Source organism: Pavona decussata, unplaced genomic scaffold (assembly GCF_977016875.1).
Source record: "Pavona decussata unplaced genomic scaffold, jaPavDecu1.1 SCAFFOLD_100, whole genome shotgun sequence".
Lineage (NCBI taxonomy): Eukaryota > Metazoa > Cnidaria > Anthozoa > Scleractinia > Agariciidae > Pavona > Pavona decussata.
The window spans coordinates 2,283,775-2,302,162 of NW_028145515.1; the positions used below are offsets into that span (position 1 = coordinate 2,283,775).

General features: G+C 38.7%; 2 protein-coding genes across 2 annotated transcripts; both read right to left on the reverse strand.

Moving 5' to 3' along the window:
- Positions 1-756: 756 nt before the first annotated feature.
- LOC146472303 (uncharacterized) lies at positions 757-5,698 on the reverse strand. Its single transcript, XM_085119675.1, has 2 exons — positions 2,269-5,698; positions 757-1,687 (listed from the first exon to the last, which is right to left on the reverse strand). The coding sequence occupies exon 1, from the start codon at positions 5,461-5,463 to the stop codon at positions 2,293-2,295; it is 3,171 nt and encodes a 1,056-aa protein (XP_084975801.1). The 5' UTR covers positions 5,464-5,698; the 3' UTR covers positions 757-1,687; positions 2,269-2,292.
- A 7,064-nt stretch (positions 5,699-12,762) lies between these two features.
- Positions 12,763-15,209, reverse strand: LOC146472304 (hsp70/Hsp90 co-chaperone CNS1 homolog). The gene is made up of 5 exons (XM_085119676.1): positions 15,128-15,209; positions 14,183-14,291; positions 13,732-13,893; positions 13,512-13,589; positions 12,763-12,906 (listed from the first exon to the last, which is right to left on the reverse strand). The coding sequence occupies exons 2-5, from the start codon at positions 14,271-14,273 to the stop codon at positions 12,818-12,820; spliced, it is 420 nt and encodes a 139-aa protein (XP_084975802.1). The 5' UTR covers positions 14,274-14,291; positions 15,128-15,209; the 3' UTR covers positions 12,763-12,817.
- Positions 15,210-18,388: the final 3,179 nt, after the last annotated feature.

The following is an 18,388-nucleotide window of genomic DNA, read 5'->3' on the forward strand; positions in this document are numbered from 1 at the left end:
GTATAGTGATTGTCACTTCTGCCTTGAATGCAGGAGACTGAGGTTTGAGTCCTTGCCAACCAACCATATTTTCACATGTTACGTTATATCTTGCTTTTACCCGATTTCTTTGTTCCTTTCATATAACAGTTCATTGCAGGGAACCTATTTAAATAATCGAGTGTTTTTGTCGAGGGACTATCGGCTGATAGTTTCTCCTCGAGAATTTGATGTTCTTAAAACAAATGCCGAGGATTATTTGCTAATTTTAATCAGGAACATTAAAATTTCCAAGGGGCAACCATCAGACCGATAGTCCTAAGACAGACGTATTCCATTGTTTTTATCGTTCATTACTCAATTTTCTTCCGCAAAGAAGTAATTGAGACTGGCATTTCGAATTTGCAGCCCAACAATTTGAACTTTAAGGCGGGGGTACACTTGAATTTGAGTGAAATTTGGAGAGGTTGTAAGAATGGATAGAAGAAAAAAAATGATTTTTGGAACACTAACATTTAGTGGTCAACTACAAGTGGAAATATGGCTGATTCACTTTGAACGAATATTCCGAGCTGTCTGCTTATGTTGCACTGTTGTGGTATCAACTGATGAAGAGTGGAAGAAATGGCAGTTGTAACAGCTTTGAATAGACCAATCAGATTTCGATGCAATAAACTTCGTACCTGGCTACCAGGCGGAATAAAACAACAGAAATAACATTGAGGCTAAGAGATGAATAATTAATTTCTTCTGTTTTATTCCCCTAAGCCTCGAAAACAAGCTAAAATTTTAAAATTTCGTAATTAGTCTATTACGACGTAATTAAACCTGCTGTGATAAACAGAAGTCCTATTTTTTAATACGAGACACTAGTGTGGTTCCTTTTATCCTTGTTCTTTTATTTTTATAAATAATTTATTTTCCACTGAGAAGTGCTAGTTTATTTGATCCGTGTAAACAGAAAATTTGAAAAACTTGAAAAAGTCTCAGATATACTTCACATTTGACTCTTATCAAAATCGTGAAAACAGTACCATCCTTATGTAAAAGTATGATTATAATACACTGTACTGTACATGGGCAGCCCCAGGAAGTCTCGCTTAGAAGGGTTTAAATACGAACTATTCCCCAGTAGCCACTAAGGAAAATATCTCTCACGATTAATAGTACTAATAATGCACGTCATCAACATGACATTTATTTTACGTACGAGACTGAAATGTATTTCCAAGCGAACAGTGTTTCAAAGGCATAATTCCTGTGTCTGCTGCACGGTACAGATTTGACAAAATTTATTAAATGCATCATTTGAGAGCGATCGAGTCTCGTCTTATGCTTTCCTTACATTCATCCGACTTGCGGTTTAGTAGCAGCAAAGAATTATCGCATTTCTTTATCAAATATAACATCCTCGATAAAATTCCTGGGTCAATTAGAACTGCGATGCTTTTTCCCTCTTTAGTATAAACACATTTCATTATTTGAAGGTAGAGCGAAGACTTTTTGAGAGGGAGTCCGGACATTTGATAACCGTTCAGACTAATTAAACAATCAGAACCCGGAGATACTTAAAATTTACAAGCTATTTACAGTCCTTTTAACGAGTTCCTAGTCATCTTTGTCTTGTCATGATGATCCTTCCTCATGTAAGCCATCATTAATGATCCTCTGATCTTTTCTTCATTTATTACAGCTCCACATTCAGTAGCTACAAAGCAAAAGCAACAAAAAGATACATTTGAGTAACAACTAGAAAAGTCTGAAATAATCGCGTATAACAAGTTTAGTGACTAGTGACGAGGAAGTTTGTTTTCGGTTTCTCTACCCTCTATGCTTTGTCATTCTTTAAAGGATTTAGATATTTACTGTCCCAACTTCTAAAACTGCTTGTTTACATTTAATCGTTTCTGATCAAGTCATTCACCACCATGTGTGGCTGCAAAATTGCTAAACGCTAGGAAATATCACATTGGCCATCAGTAAGGGCGTATGAAAGGCCAACTTATTTTGGAGTGAAAGTTTACTAGCTTCACATCAAACCATTTACAACTGGTAAACAATCCTGAGTGATAAAAAAAAAAAAACAACAACAACAGAAGAGCAAAGAAGAAAAACAACAACATTCGAAAAACGCACTTGGTTGTTAGGAAAAATGTTATATTTTTCTTTATATCGGAAAATATCAGGTTTCAGATTTTGATTAAATCAGAACTAAAAAAAGCAAAATTGGAGGGTTTTTCTGCATTTTGTAGTTCCAACAGCTCAGCATTTCAATATCAGCTTACTTACATTCCAGGTCATCTAGATGGTCAACTATTCCTCTCCACCAAAATCGATTGTGACGTCATCACCAATGAGTACAAACGGAGCCCAGTGCTTCACTTCACTACATCTGTCAGATTCCCTCATGCATTTCATGGCTTGGTTCAGAGCTGCACTGGCACTCTTTCCTTGCTCTAAGTGCTGGTAGAAACTTCTCATGAACTTCATAGTGGCCTCGTCATCTATCGCCCACAATGACACCAGAACAGACCGAGCACCGGCACCCAGAAATGCTCGTGCGATGCCAACCACACCTTCAGCCTTAATCTCTCCTCGGCCACTATGACAACAACTCAAAACAACCAGTCTTGCCCTCACCTGAATATTCAGCACATCTCTCATCGTTAAAACGAAGTCTTCTTCCACAGGAGCCCGTGATACTGGTATAGGGTTTGGTGCTAAAGCAATTTCTCCTGTTTCCATCCGCCCATGTGCTGCAATGTGAACCAAACCAACCGAAGAGAGTCGTTTTAACACTTCATTCTTCGTTGCCTGTCTTCCAATGAGCGGTGCAGTGTGCAGTATTCGCCCAATCATCTGCACCTCTTCTTGTGCGAATGGCAGCTGCTGTAACTTCGTCCCCTCGAAAGTAACATCTTGCACCCAAGGATCACCCACGAGAAGCGCTTCAGTCTTAATGTGGTAATCTGCTGGACAATCTGCGATCAATTTCAAACTTGTCAGCGATGGAATCACCCGCACTTTGAACGATTCGCAAAGGTACCTTGAATCTGAGTCCATGAATGCAGGGAAAGGAGCCAAACACAATGGACCCTCGGGGACGAATATAATTTCATTGTCAACCAATAAATCTTGGATAGGATTAATGATGGTCTCATATAATAAACTTAAAGCACTTTGCTGGAGATGTGAGGATTGATTTTGTCCCTTCTCAGGAGGGGATCTCTCATCTCGAAGGTTCTGTTCTCTTGCGGTATCCAGGGAACGATCCTCACATTTGAGAAAAGCTCTTACACCGATTTCCCGCCTTGCCGTTGACATCAAGGAGCTCAAGAAAGTGTCGACATCAACTTGACCATCGGGGATCTGTTTTCGTCTTAACTGAACATCCTTTCCTTTCTGGAAAACCCACAAGATTACTTCTTGGTACGCAAGCGCTATGAAAACTGTACTGCAAGGAAGAAAACCTGAAATGTCAGCTACAGTGTCTATTTCTGTGCTAGATTCTACTCGGGTGCTTTTGGCTGCATACTTGAACTCCAAGAGATCTTTCAGAGCCTGTGCACGTCCCTTCTCAGCAGAAAACAGAGCCTCAAAAACCTTGCTTTGCCGTAACAACGAACGCCATAAACTAACGTACGCATCCTGGTGCAAATTGCGCAAGCTCACCTTCAAGTCGTCCTTAAACACAAGAAGATGTCTTACATCATTGAGCGTTGTTACGCTTTGTTGAAAACAATCTGCAGCTTTAAATATAGAGCCAGTTGCTTGAAAGACCCTACCAAGGCAATAAAATAATTGGCCAATTGCAACTTTGTCCATCACTTGTTTTGCGATTTCTATGGAACGTTCAAGGTAGTCTATGGCTTTTTTGAAATCGCCAAGATTCTCATAAGCGACGCCTAGATTAGCACACGCCTTTTCTTCCAACGAAATTTCTTCAAGTTCTTTTGCGATTTCTAGGACACGTTCAAAGTACTCTATTGCTCTTTCGGAATCTCCAAGAACGCCATAAACACTGCCTAGATTACTGTACGCCTTTCCTTCACCTGAAATGTCTCCAACTTCTTTTGCGATTTTTAGGTCACGTTCATGGTAGTCTGCGGCTTTCTTCAAATCCCCAAGATTGCCATAAGCGTTGCCTAGATTACCATACGCCTTTCCTTCACCTGAAATGTCTCCAACTTCTTTTGCGATTCTTAGGTGACGTTTATGGTAGTTTATGGCTTTTTTGAAATCTCCAAGACTGTCATAAGCGTTGCCTAGATTACAATACGCCGTTCCTTCACCTGAAATGTCTCCAACTTCTTTTGCGATTTTTAGGTGACGTTCATGGTAGTCTATGGCTTTTTTGAAATCTCCAAGACTGTCATAAGCGCAGCCTAGACCACAATACGCCCTTCCTTCACCTGAAATGTCTCCAACTTCTTTTGCGATTTTAAGGTGACGTTCATGGTAGTCTATGGCTTTTTTGAAATCTCCAAGACTGTCATAAGCGCAGCCTAGATTACCATACGCCGTTCCTTCACCTGAAATGTCTCCAACTTCTTTTGCGATTTTTAGGTGACGTTCATGGTAGTCTATGGCTTTTTTGAAATCTCCAAGACTGCGATAAGCGCAGCCCAGATTACCATACGCCGTTCCTTCACCTGAAATGTCTCCAACTTCTTTTGCGATTGTTAGGTCACATTCATGGTAGTCTATGGCTTTTTTGAAATCTCCAAGACTGCGATAAGCGTTGCCTAGATTACCATACGCCATTCCTTCACCTGAAATGTCTCCAACTTCTTTTGCGATTTTTAGGTGACGTTCATGGTAGTCTATGGCTTTTTTGAAATCTCCAAGACTGTCATAAGCGCAGCCTAGATTACCATACGCCATTCCTTCACCTGAAATGTCTCCAACTTCTTTTGCGATTTTAAGGTGACGTTCATGGTAGTCTATGGCTTTTTTGAAATCTCCAAGACTGTGATAAGCGTTTCCTAGATTACCATACGCCGTTCCTTCACCTGAAATGTCTCCAACTTCTTTTGCGATTTTTAGGTGACGTTCATGGTAGTCTATGGCTTTTTTGAAATCTCCAAGACTGCGATAAGCGCAGCCCAGATTACCATACGCCCTTCCTTCACCTGAAATGTCTCCAACTTCTTTTGCGATTGTTAGGTGACGTTCATGGTAGTCTATGGCTTTTTTGAAATCTCCAAGACTGCGATAAGCGCAGCCCAGATTACCATACGCCGTTCCTTCACCTGAAATGTCTCCAACTTCTTTTGCGATTGTTAGGTCACATTCATGGTAGTCTATGGCTTTTTTGAAATCTCCAAGACTGCGATAAGCGTTGCCTAGATTACCATACGCTGTTCCTTCACCTGAAATGTCTCCAACTTCTTTTGCGATTTTTAGGTGACGTTCATGGTAGTCTATGGCTTTTTTGAAATCTCCAAGACTGTCATAAGCGCAGCCTAGATTACCATACGCCATTCCTTCACCTGAAATGTCTCCAACTTCTTTTGCGATTTTTAGGTGACGTTCATGGTAGTCTATGGCTTTTTTGAAATCTCCAAGACTGCGATAAGCGTTGCCTAGATTACAATACGCCCCTCCTTCACCTGAAATGTCTCCAACTTCTTTTGCGATTTTTAGGTGACGTTCATGGTAGTCTATGGCTTTTTTGAAATCTCCAAGACTGCGATAAGCGTTGCCTAGTTACAATACGCCCCTACTTCACCTGAAATGTCTCCAACTTCTTTTGCGATTTTTAGGTGACGTTCATGGTAGTCTATGGCTTTTTTGAAATCTCCAAGATTGTCATAAGCGCAGCCTAGACCACAATACGCCCTTCCTTCACCTGAAATGTCTCCAACTTCTTTTGCGATTTTTAGGTGACGTTCATGGTAGTCTATGGCTTTTTTGAAATCTCCAAGACTGTCATAAGCGCAGCCTAGATTACCATACGCCCTTCCTTCACCTGAAATGTCTCCAACTTCTTTTGCGATTTTTAGGTGACGTTCATGGTAGTCTATGGCTTTTTTGAAATCTCCAAGACTGCGATAAGCGTTACCCAGATTACCATACGCCCTTCCTTGTATCGGTGTTTTGATTTTTCCGATGCTTTTCGCATCTCTGCCAGTTTGGACTACGAAGGTGCCATTGTCCTGTCAATGATAAACAACTAATCATGGACCCAGTAACATGTGGTAGTTTGATAAATCGCAATTGGTTTGCTGATCTTTTGTTTTCAGCTAGCTGTTAAATAATCTGTCAAGTGTTATACCACGTGTTATACCCAATGCGACTTGACACTACTTGATTTTTAACAGCGAAGGAACGAGAGCACGTTTGTAATCAATCTTAATCGACATCAACATCTGCTCCGAAGCCTCCGAGCAAGCTCACTTGTAGGTCAGCCGCGGAAGATAGCTCAAGCGAGAGGATTGGTGCTGTTCTTCCTACCCCCGATTCCATATGCAGCTGACCTAAAAGAGAGCTTGCTTGCAGGTTTTCCACACCGTGCACCATTATACTCTCACATACCGCTATGTACCAATTAAGATTTGTTCCCAGCCTTTCGTGATAAAAGATTATAACAGTTTTTAGAGAGAAGAAAAACGACATATAGACAGTGATAGTAAAAAACTATAAATAATGAAAATTTGAAATTTAAAAGTGTGAACACCTTTTAAACGAATGTTAACAAGTAGACATGTTTATTAGTGTGGAGTTGTCTCGAACATAACAAGAAAAACAATTTAGTTTGCGGGTTTGCCTTGTGTTCTTTTTGATCTTCTTCTAGTTTTTCTTCTAGATCTTCATTGACTTGTTATAGCCATCATTTATAGAACCTTGATGTTATTCAAGTCAGTTCTGTTTCGTAAATTCGTGCCTTTTTTGAATAGGAACGGTTTGAAAGTAAAACTATTATTCAAAATAAAAGCTGATCGTGCACATTTTGGTGTCCAATAAGGAAACTTATTCTTAGCGCAGCAAACCATTTCAATATGCTTAACGTTTTGATAGAAATTTATTAACTAAAGAAATATTTATTTAGTTTGTGAACATAAAGAAGCTAACCAAGGATAAGGACTGAAATAGCAGTAAAATAAAGCATAATACGCAAAAACGCATTTTCAATTAACGAAAAACAGAGAGAAGCAGATATTATTTTTTTACTCGGATTTATGGCAAGCAATCTATCAAAGTAAGTTGTTTAAATAGATGAAGAACTTTGTATTCAGTCTAATAATGTTTTTGGGTATCAAGTATCTTGCCAACAATCAAACTTTGCTGGTGGTGCGTAAAAAAGGTTTGAAGCTTTGATCTCTTTATGACGAACCCAAGTACGTGTGGAAGTGTTAGTCACAGTTTATGGGCCAATCACGAGTTAGCGTTTAGGGAGCCATAACCACTTTATGATGTTATCTCAATCGAAATCAAAATACTCAATAGATCTCTATAGTCTGCATGGGCGTTCACAACATGTAAACTCGAAATAAATTCCCTTTATTTTTATTCAAACGTTAGACGCCAGCTAGCTAGCTAGTTTCGTTTCAACAGCGAGGTGTTTCGAACCCTGGAATAACTCCATACTGTCGTTCATGATTACAACTCGTCGCAAATATCTTCCAAAAAATTTAGAAATCAACGCACCTCAAAACTTGAAACAAACAAGCGGTTAAGGTTAAGTGATATATTGGGTTCTGGTTAAAAACTGAGGCCCCTAGAAATTAATCTTGATATCTCGCTATTATTTTAATCCATAGACGTACTAGTAACTTCACATCCAAAACATGGTAAAATGGAGCATGGTTGGAACACCTCCCTTGGGTTTTTTGTTCTGTTGACATATTTGTAGCCTCGTTTTATTGTCCATAGATAACCCATTGTAGTTTAAGGAGGGAGGGAAGGGTGGTAGATCTCGATATCAAACATTCTATATCGATACAGGGGCTTCCCTGAACGATATCGTAACTTAAGAGAAACATCGGTTGCCTCGATACCCTTCTATACCACTCACGTGACCACTTGGAATAAGAAGAGCCACGTTCATTCAACGCTAAGTTTAAGCAACTACCTTTTTAATGTTCTCACGTGCAAAATTAATATAATAATTCCTCTTTGTCTGTTAGCCGTTGATGTTTCACTCGAACGGAGTATTCCTGATATCTGATCCACTTCCAAAACTGGTATTGACCGAGCCTTAATTTTGTCCACTATAAGATAAGGTGGTCATGTGACGAAGTCATTTGACGTCATTGATTGTTATAGCAACCATAATTGCATCCGACATCTTGGTAGCCTGCGTAGCTGGCAGGATGTTGGCGGAAAGGAGGAAGTTGGAAGTTGGAAGTTTAGCTCCAAAGCATTTTGACATAACTTAACACTACTTTGCCAGAGATGCCTACCAAACACAGCAAAACCGCGAGGAGAATGGGGAAAAGGAGATTTGAAATCTGTCAGGTGGTATTTTCTTGCAGCTTATGCCTCTCGTTGTCGCGGCGTACACCTATCATGGCCTCTCCGCCGTCTAAGAAAGCTTTATATTTTCGCGCGGATAATACCGCCGACTGCGTGGGCTAACATCTTGGATTTTCCATTGTTAGAAAATCACTTCAAATGAATCGAAAACAATTGCAAATAGACAAATACCAGAAATAATTTTGAAAACACAGAATTGTGCGTAAAAAAGCAAAACATTGAGGCTACTTGCATATTTCAAACTTGCTTGCCATGAAAATATCACTTGTTAAAGGAGAATGTTCACGAGACTAATGGTAAAAAGTGAACAGGTAGTTAAAGTCTTGTCCCCTTCCCCTACCCCACACGGTAAGAGATGCTAAACATAATCCCAAAAGCGTTGAAATGGTTGGCATCTACCCTCCCCTCTCTTGTATTATACGTCCCAGGGTTAATCTCGAAAATGTTTGCTTGTTGTAATGCGTAGATGTAACGTGAGTAAGGCCTTGCTTATAGGAGGTATGGTGAACAAAGGGCAAGGGTTTTTCCAGCAGCCAAGACAAAGTTTTCCTGGGTTTCCAAGTAAATTATTCAGGTGGGGTTACCCTAGTAACCGAGACAACTCACTGCGTCATACTTCAGTTAATCTGGCGAACAAAACACGCTGGAAGAATTGTTTTAGCCCCCAAATATTGGGCTTGCATTAAAAAATTATAACGGCCTCAGACGTTTTTTCACCTTAAGCTACCCGCATACGTCTGGTAAGGAATTCACAAGAGCAAAGCAAATGGCCAGGTACCAGGGCACCTTTCGGATGACAAAATGTTACGATTTGTTAATTTCAGTTGACAATTGATCACTGAGCCGCCAACAGGTCTTATTAGCAGTTATCAATAGACTCCAGGGTCGTAACGACGTATATTTTTTCCCGACTGATCCCACATTTTGGCCTTAAATTTTGATCCCCGATTCCAAAATCTTTATAAATCTTGATCCCTGATCCCGTGAAAATTAGTTGATCCCTGGGTTTAGCTCAAACGCGGGAACTGGGTCGGACAAACGGCGTATAATTGTTGCTTGATTAAACCTGAATAAACCACAACATGGGCCACAATGAAGTGTCGCTTGAGTTTTTTTAAGGGTATGTTTTCGACTTTAATTTTAGAATACAGCTGTTATTTCCTTTCGGCCGTTTTGATGGATATTTTCCAGATTATTTGACATTTTCCTGTTGTTCAAAGATAAGAGTTGACAGCTGTGCTGTGGACAGGTTTGCCCACTTCCTTTAACCTTGGCTTGGTCCTTCTCGAAGGTTAAAATCAAGGCAAAACACTCTTACTAAGGATTTTATCAGCCTGATTGGTTTCCCTTTCTATGTATTTTCTTAGAACAGTTGCGTTGTTCTTTTCTGTTAGAGTATTTTGGCAAAACCAATTCCTATCTCTGGTTGGGACCATCTGGCCTTGGTTGAATTACAGTCGTAAACATGTTCACAGTATACTATAAAGTAAGAAAAGTAAGACGTGATTTGAGTGATATTGGTAGAAAAGATGTAGAAAAGATGTACAATTGAGTAGAATAGTCTTAGATTACTTGTAGAGTAGACGTAGAATGGAACTGAATTGTCGTAAAATTGTTGCCGAGCTGTTGCAGTGAAGAGCAAGTTCCTTTAAGAATGAAGAAGAGCTACCCTAAAGATTCCTGGTGTCTCTTTGCTGAGTCAAGCGAGTGTCCTACACTATGAATCCGGCATTCCTTTAGGTTCTTTATCGGAAAGACTAGACGTTTCTCAAATTGAAGTCTTCTTATATCATCTTGCCATGAACTATCCGTCCGCACTTGTAAGTACGAAAACGAGATGACAATGAGGTATCTTTGAAATAGATAATGGCTAACGCAGGGCTTGACCAACGATCTAGGAAACTACAGTATTTCACAGAACCAGAATGATTAGATGGTCCTTGCCGCACCAGACTGAGCAAATACTTATTAATTTGGGCAGAGAAAGGAAACTTGAAAAAGATCTTTATATCTCTCTCGATTTGCATCTATTTAATTTCAGTGAGAAGCAAATTTGTTATCAAAATTTGGACGATTCCCTTGCCGCCTTGTAAGCTTTGTGCATTAAGTTTGGTTACTCGGACGTCTTAAGCACCTTATCCCTAGCATAATCAGAGCAAGCTTCGTTATTGCTGCATCTTCTTTAACGCTTGCCACTTGATATTCTGCGGAAAAGTAATTTGTGTTGAAAGCTTGGAAATGAAACTTTGTATGATATTATCAGGAGCTGTTAAAATAGTGAAATATGCTCAAGGCTAGCAAGAGATCATATATGGTCTCTTGAGCTTGGTCACACAAAAAAGTATGCAATAGTAGTATACAGTACCAATTGCAAAAACGAGTTATTTGATAACAGGATTTTGTCTTCTAAAAGGCATCGTCTTTCACTGTCGAAAGGGTATGTATATGTCTCTACAAATGAAGACGTCTTCGTTAAATTGTGCCAAGCACCATCTTCGTGTGATAGATTTCAACCAGAGGGAAAACATTGGCAAAAGGCAATGTCTATTGTATGAATTTTTTCCCAAGTCCTTATTCAGCAGTCAAAGACCCAGACCAATTCGATAGATCAGCCACTGCAGTCATGTATAGCTCCAACCAACTGAGTCAATCACAGCAGAGAGTCACTGGTATGTACTAAAAAAGGATAACATGGTTCGGCTCTTGCAAGTATGACCACATAACCCCTATTTTATTCGACCTCCACTGGCTTCCAGTTTTCGAGCGAGTTAAATTCAAAATAATTCTGCTCACCCACAAAGCTCTTCACCAGGAGTCCCCCATCTACATACAAGACCTGGTACGCCGCTATTCAACTTCAAGAACGCTCCGGTCGTCGTACGCATTCCGCCTGTGTCCAGTCAACTATAATCTCAAGTCATATGGCTCCAGAGCTTTTGCTGTTTCGGCCCCAGAACTCTGGAACAAACTACCTGGTGACATCCGTTCTTGTGACAATTTAAATCTTGTTAAACGTAAACTTAAAACTCATCTTTTTTCGAATTATTTGAAATAGATATGAATTCTTATCATCTTTGTAAAGCGCTTAGAGCAGAACTGGATAAGCGCTATATAAGTAGTAATTATTATTATCACTATTATTATTATTATTATTATTATTATTATTATTATTATTAACTATATTTAAGAATTCGGGAAAATATCCACGTTTTGTAGTCAAGCTAGTCCAGCAGATCGTATTGCATACAGTTTAGAACCGGAACAAAAAATTACCGCAAAAACACTTCAATTTGTAAACGGAGACAGCTCTTTCCGTGCAGTTAAACTGAATTTTGTCATTTTATGATATTTGATTTTCTGTCGGAAAACTTGATCCTTGATTGCCTCACAGCACTACTGATGCCGATCCCACGGCTTGAGATCCAAGGTCCCGGACCTGTGATTCCTGATCCCACCCCCCTTTTTGCCTTTGATCCTTGATGCCATATACCTCGTTACGACCCTGATACTCGTTAGTGAAACTTAGACACCGGTCACTCTCGGAATTGTAATACGGTTTCCTTGTACGCAAGGTGGAAAGGTTTCTGTAATCCGAATTCAGCGAAACAACCAACAAGGTGTGATGCCACAGATTGGTAATGCTCTTTTAGCGTTGCTAATTAAGTTGTTTCTCTCAACTAATATACACAGAATAGATCTTCAAACTTACAGTTTGAGTTTCTGACTGATCCTTCACTGCCTTTTCCCCAGCAGCTTGCAGCTTGCTTTGTTCCCTCACACACCGGCGCCTTATTTCCAACAACTTCTGGTTATTTTTGTCAATCTTACAATTGTTAAGATCTCTAATAAGTCAAAAACAGATGTAATCAGGGATTTCAAAACCCTTATGGGAAACACCAGAGACAACGAGTGGTCACTGGATTACAGTAGGACGTTACATGGTATGACAAAGGTATTCAAAACATTCCATATGAGGCTCGGTGTACGAAGCTAAGTTTCGACTTAAAACCTTTAGCCTTTTTCATTAACAAAACAAGAATTTTAAGAAAGTCCAACGGCTAACAGAAAAAATTATTCAAAACATTGTGTTGAAAGTGGGTGATGTGAGCGAGAAAACGGTCAACTTTTCAAAAACTTTCAAAGTTTTTAATGTCAGAATAACATTTTCTTAGTAGTCTGTGTTTAGATCCCTCTTGAAGTGCAACGTTTCAAGAAAAGGTTTCCTTGTGGAAAATAGTTGCGTGCACAAAAAACGTCATCATAATTATTTCTCTTAAAAAAGTTCATCTTTGTAAATAAGCCAAGTTTCGGTTATTTCAAAGTTGTAAAACTGAGTTATATCTATTTTTCTTTTTACTTGTTAGTGTACAGTGAAGGATACTGCTAATCCCTTATCACAACACGTGATGGCTTCCTCAATCTGATTTAGCTGAACACAGGCACTTGCTCCTAATGAAAAATAAAATATGATGAGTACTCTGGCAAATATTTCTCCTTAGTGATGATATACATACCAAATTTATAATTCACAATTCTTTCCAGTCAACGGAATTAGCAATTTAGTTCAGTGAACGATATATCGCAATGATTCTATAGTTTCGTTAATGCTCGTCTAATCTCTGTATAATAATTGATACAAAATAAAACGATTAAACACTTTTTAAAAAGCTCGATAAGCTCGACCAATCTTTTACTTTTGAATGCCCAACGTGGCAATAATTTAATTCTTCAGGGTTAGAAAACAGTCACAAGATTTAGAGTTAAAATGAGTAATAGATTCTAAAATATAAAACTTCTGTACTAAGGGCGCAATCAAAACTTAAAAGTGGGATATTTCGTTTAGATCCACCAAACTTCGTCAGCCACAATGCAAATTTGAATGTTAAGGAGGGTTATATAATGGTCCTGAGGGAGCTATAACTATTTAATTCGCTATAAATACAAAGTAGCTTTTCAACGAACATAGTTTTAAGCAAAACATTTTGAACGAAACATTTTCAACTGCAAACAACAGCCGCCTCCACAAATGGAGTTCTATTCTTCAAAAATCTTACCTCTCACAATCGCTTTGATAAACAGTGGGTGGAAACCAGTGGCAAGTTTTGCATCTCTTAGTGAATGTTCATAATTTCCTGTAGAGGGATAGATACAGAAAGATAAATAAATGATGAGGTAGTAAATTAAATAATGAGGTTTCAAATTAAAGTACTCTTTAAATTTGCGATGTTAAAATACCTAAGTTAGGAAAAACCTTAAAATATAAAAAGATCTTACCTAAACAGAAATATGCGTCCGCCCTGTTGCTGTACAGTGCGGCATTCAGCTCTTCATCCTTACAGTTCACTTGAATTCCCTCCGTATAGAAGTGTATGGCGTTGCTGAGATCTTCCTCTTCGTATCTCTCATTCCCTTCAATATTGTAAACCTCTGCTATGGCTAAAAATCAAATTAAGTAATTTAAAAGTCTTGGATATTAATCGTATCGCCCAAAATCTGATTATAAGCCCTTCACTTCAACAACTTCGTGAGAGTTTGGTCGGGATGGGGGATAGGTGGGCTTACAACCGAGGTATATCAGCGGGGCTTGGAACTGGTGATACTTGCACACCCGGGCTACAAAGTAAAGAAATGTGGGGAGGGGGTTATTACGGGAATCAAAATACAAGATGTGGTAAAAGAAGATCTACATTAAAAGAAAATCATCTCATCATATGTTTCTTCTCACCTCTCAAAGTGTTGTCATCAAAATCCAGTTTATCTTCACCAACTGGAGAGACGTCGCTTTCACTTGCAACTTTGGTTGGACTCCTTGCCATGAATGCTTGGAGTTCAGCCTAGGAATTGAATGTTCATCACTTTGTCAGTCATTGTTGTTGTATTCAAAGACAAAACTGAAATGTTCGTACAAAAAGAAAAACACCAAGCAAGGAAAAATAAACAAACGCAAGACGGCCTCCTTCTAAAAAATCACGACGTAATGTCTATGTCATGGCAATGGTAATGGTATTTATATACCGCATTTTCTATATACATGTTAGTTCAAATGCGGCTTACTTTACTTCGGTGTAAGAATTAGATCGGACATCAGCATATGTAGGCGCCGCTGCCAACCCACCCAACCTATGAAATCATGAAATAGCACAAAAAAACCAGACCAGCACACCGGAAACTCCATGCCCCACTCTTTGCGATTAGTGCGAGGGTTCTTTAATGTCCCACAGGGTTATGAAAATTGAAGTGTTGTGAGAAGGGGCCTACGGTTTATCCGAGACTAGTCTCTTCTTCCAGTCTTATCCGAGAAGACTAGAAAGTGTAACCATTTGCAGATGTCATTACAAAGGCAGCACTTTCTTCTCAGTTATTTAAAGACCCTGAGTGTTGGTCCGGCCGGGGTTTGAATACACGACCTCACACACGGTAGTCCGACGCTCAACCAACTGAGCCAACCGGTCATCACCTTGTTTCGGACCTCAAATGGAAAAGCACTGTTCATCCTCCAAGCTGCAATGCCACAGCTTTGGTTATGAAGGGGGAGAAGGGGAGGGGGAATCCGCTTAAGCCCCAAGAGACCAAAAAGCCCGGTCTTGAAAGAAAATAAGCGGTTCATATTTTTATGCCAGTCTGGCTTATTAGGAGAAATTTGAATACAGAGGACGAAATTAATACCTACCTGAGAAGCCCAATGTATAATTTACATCATGTGACTTTCCAGGGTGTACGGCTGCAAGAGAAAATGTTGCACGCCAAGGTACAAGACAGTTACGTTTAAAAGGGACAAAACATTCACACAACCTCAAGGACAAAACGACTGACACTCTGGGGTAAGTAAGTGGTGTTGTGAAGGGTGGGGTAGGGAGTTTCTATTAAAGGATAATTTTGAAAATGAACAATTCACCGATATTCGCGACTCAGATAAAAAAAAGGCATTTTTTGAGATCGAAAGGCTTGTTCCTCGTTCTTATTTGACGTCCTAACTACCGGTAGGGTGTTCCTCCCATGACGTCAGAAGAAAAACGAAAACAGAATCGTTGATCAACGATCACCGAAGGATGAACAGAACGGCTGGTTCCGGTCACGCAATTAAAGGACAATCACAGTTGACGGAAAATTGGAATTTTATGCTTTTTTCCTTAAACATTGAACATTCTAAAGAAAATAATGCAGCTGTTTTAAATAAATTTTACTCAGGAGGAGAAAACCTTCGGGGTATGTTGAGTTCACGTATTTCACAAACAACTCCCTAGGTTTCTATTTTTCATGGCCTTTGGTAGCCGGTTAGGCGTATAACTGTACTCAAGAAGGAGAACAAAAGCCTAATTCAACGCTAGGTGTCTTGTGTCATTCAGGTTAAATCGAATCCAGTTGTTTCTCTGTTTCGACGAACCCTTGTCTCACTTTTATGAACCCTATTGACGTCACTTACACAAGAATTGTGTGATACTTCTTGTTAACAAGTTTGAGTGGCGTCCCGGCCGTTTTGTGAAATTTCTACCTCGATAATCCTGCATGGAAATCTTATTAATCCGGCACTCATATTAGTTTCTACCTTTTTAATTCACAGCGAAAGTCGCATGTTAGTCAACAGGAAAAACGTTCAAAGGCAGAGAGACAAGCCAGCGATTTAATAATATCTGAACTTACAGTGGGAGGTAGGAAGTTAACTTGTTCCAAAATCCTTTCTTGGTGTCAGTAATCAAAACAAAACAAAACACACGTAAGCGGGAAAAAACATTCAAATCAGGCCACAAATTTTAAAGTAAGCCGGAAATTGATCTTTGTAGAAACATGTTAAGCGTCAAAGAAAATTCGAGGTGCTTAACCATTCTATCTTAGCTTCCCTTTAAAACTCATTGCCGTTGTTGCTCTAATAGGCAGTAGTAGGAGGCTATCATTGATTTGCATAAGTTTTTCTCAGTTCAGTGAAAAAGAGAGTCTAAATTTGTTTAGCCAAACAAAGGCAGAAAACAATTTATTTTACGGATTGTATCTCTTTTATCAGTCGTCAATTCACGATCGAAACAAATTTGGAATTACTATATTTTCTTCCCATGAGACCGAAATCCATTGAAAAGCGAAACTTCAAATCACAGAACATTTTTGTCCCAAGAAACTGAATTATTTATCACATTTTTCGACGTCATTTAGGTAAAAAACAAAACAAAACAAAAACATTAATTTCATTACAAGTCATGCAGGACAGTGATGGAAACTTAATTAAGCTCTGATGTAAAATAAAAGGAAGAAATGCATAGAGGATATTACACGGCAGCGCGAAAATATGAATTTTATTTTCGAGTATTTTCCAAAAAGCACTCGTGTCTATATAATAAATGCTAATGAGTTCATGATATCCGAACTTACGGTGGAGGGAAAGGACTTATCATATTAGGAAAATCTGTTCTTGGTGCAATCAAAACAAATCCAAACTCACGTGAACGAGCAAGTCATTTAACACGAACTACAAAATTCAAAGCTCCTTTGCTTATCCGCACGGCTAAGTCTTACTGCAAAAGCATCACACAAAAAAATCAAACCATTTGGACATTAATGAAATGTTGTTGAAGTAACAATGTGCAATAAGTGTCATTTATTTGTATATGAGTTTCACTCAATTTAATTCAAAGCGCATATAAGTTTGCTTCTAGTCAACAAACAACATCAATTGTTTTATTTTGGACTATACTTCGTTGATCAGTTTTTTAACCAAGGAAAAAACTTCCAAAAATTTATTATTGCGTTCATTTTCAAGCAAAACAAGTTTTCACAATTTGGTAAGTTTTCCTTCCTCTGTGCAAGAAACAAAAACATCCCATTTCTCAAGCCGTTTTGTTGTTGTCCTTCTTCTCCGAACCGTCAATTGACAAAAACCAAACAATCTCTTTTTATAATTGCCCTTCCCGGAATCTTCAGGTTTCTTTACACTGTTTTGCTAATGAAGAGTTCTCCGTGTTTTTGTAACTTATGTTCTAAGAGAATATCAAAACCACGGAACTATATCTTTATTTAAAGAAAGCTAGAAAATCATCGTATCAACTTCTACGACGTCATTGATCAAAAATATATTGTAACAAGAGTAAGAGGACAGATATGGAATCTAGGGCGTTGGCTGTGGAATTAACGATTTAGTTTCTACTCAGGCTTAATCGAGTACGAACGAGGTCATATAGGCATGCCATTGGAACCTTGATATCAGAAATTATACTGCGGAAAAAACAAGTTGACGTATCAAGAAATCCTTTTTCTGTGCAACCGAAAAAAAACCAAGATCAACACTCAACATGAGCCCAAAATAAAAATTCATATTCTATTTCTGGTTTATTCAAAGGCGAAAAGTTCCAACTCAGTTTAAAAGTTCGAGTTATTTGAAAATTCTGTCTTCTAAAAATTTGAGTGTTGCTGTAGCATTCTACTTGGCATGCAGTTTTGTTTAATTCAGGGAAGTTAAATCATCCATTTGCATGTCAACTTCTCACTTTTTAACTAAAAACTTATAAGTTTGCTTTTAGTAAAAATCACAGAGCAGTAAAGTTTCTCTTGGACTATACTTCTTCAAGCAGTTTCTAACCCAAGAAACAAGAGTCTATGAAGTTGCTGATTGCATCCAGTTTCAGATAAATGAAAATATTGGCACAGTCTGTAAGGGAAATTTCTCCTTTGCTCCGAAAACAAAACAAAACAAAACGATCGATATTGTCAAACTGCAATGTTCGTCCTCCTCCTTTAAACTGTTAAACTACATAAGCCATACGGTCTACAAAAAAAGTGTGCCGGTTTTAGCCGTGCTTACCTCAAACTTTAAGTGTCTCTACAATGTGTTGCGGATTAGAAATCAGGAGTCATTTGATTCGACAAATCACACATAAAAAATGAGGAAATATGTTTTCATTCTAAGAAACCGAAATCAGTTGATCACGTTTTACGATCTGTCATC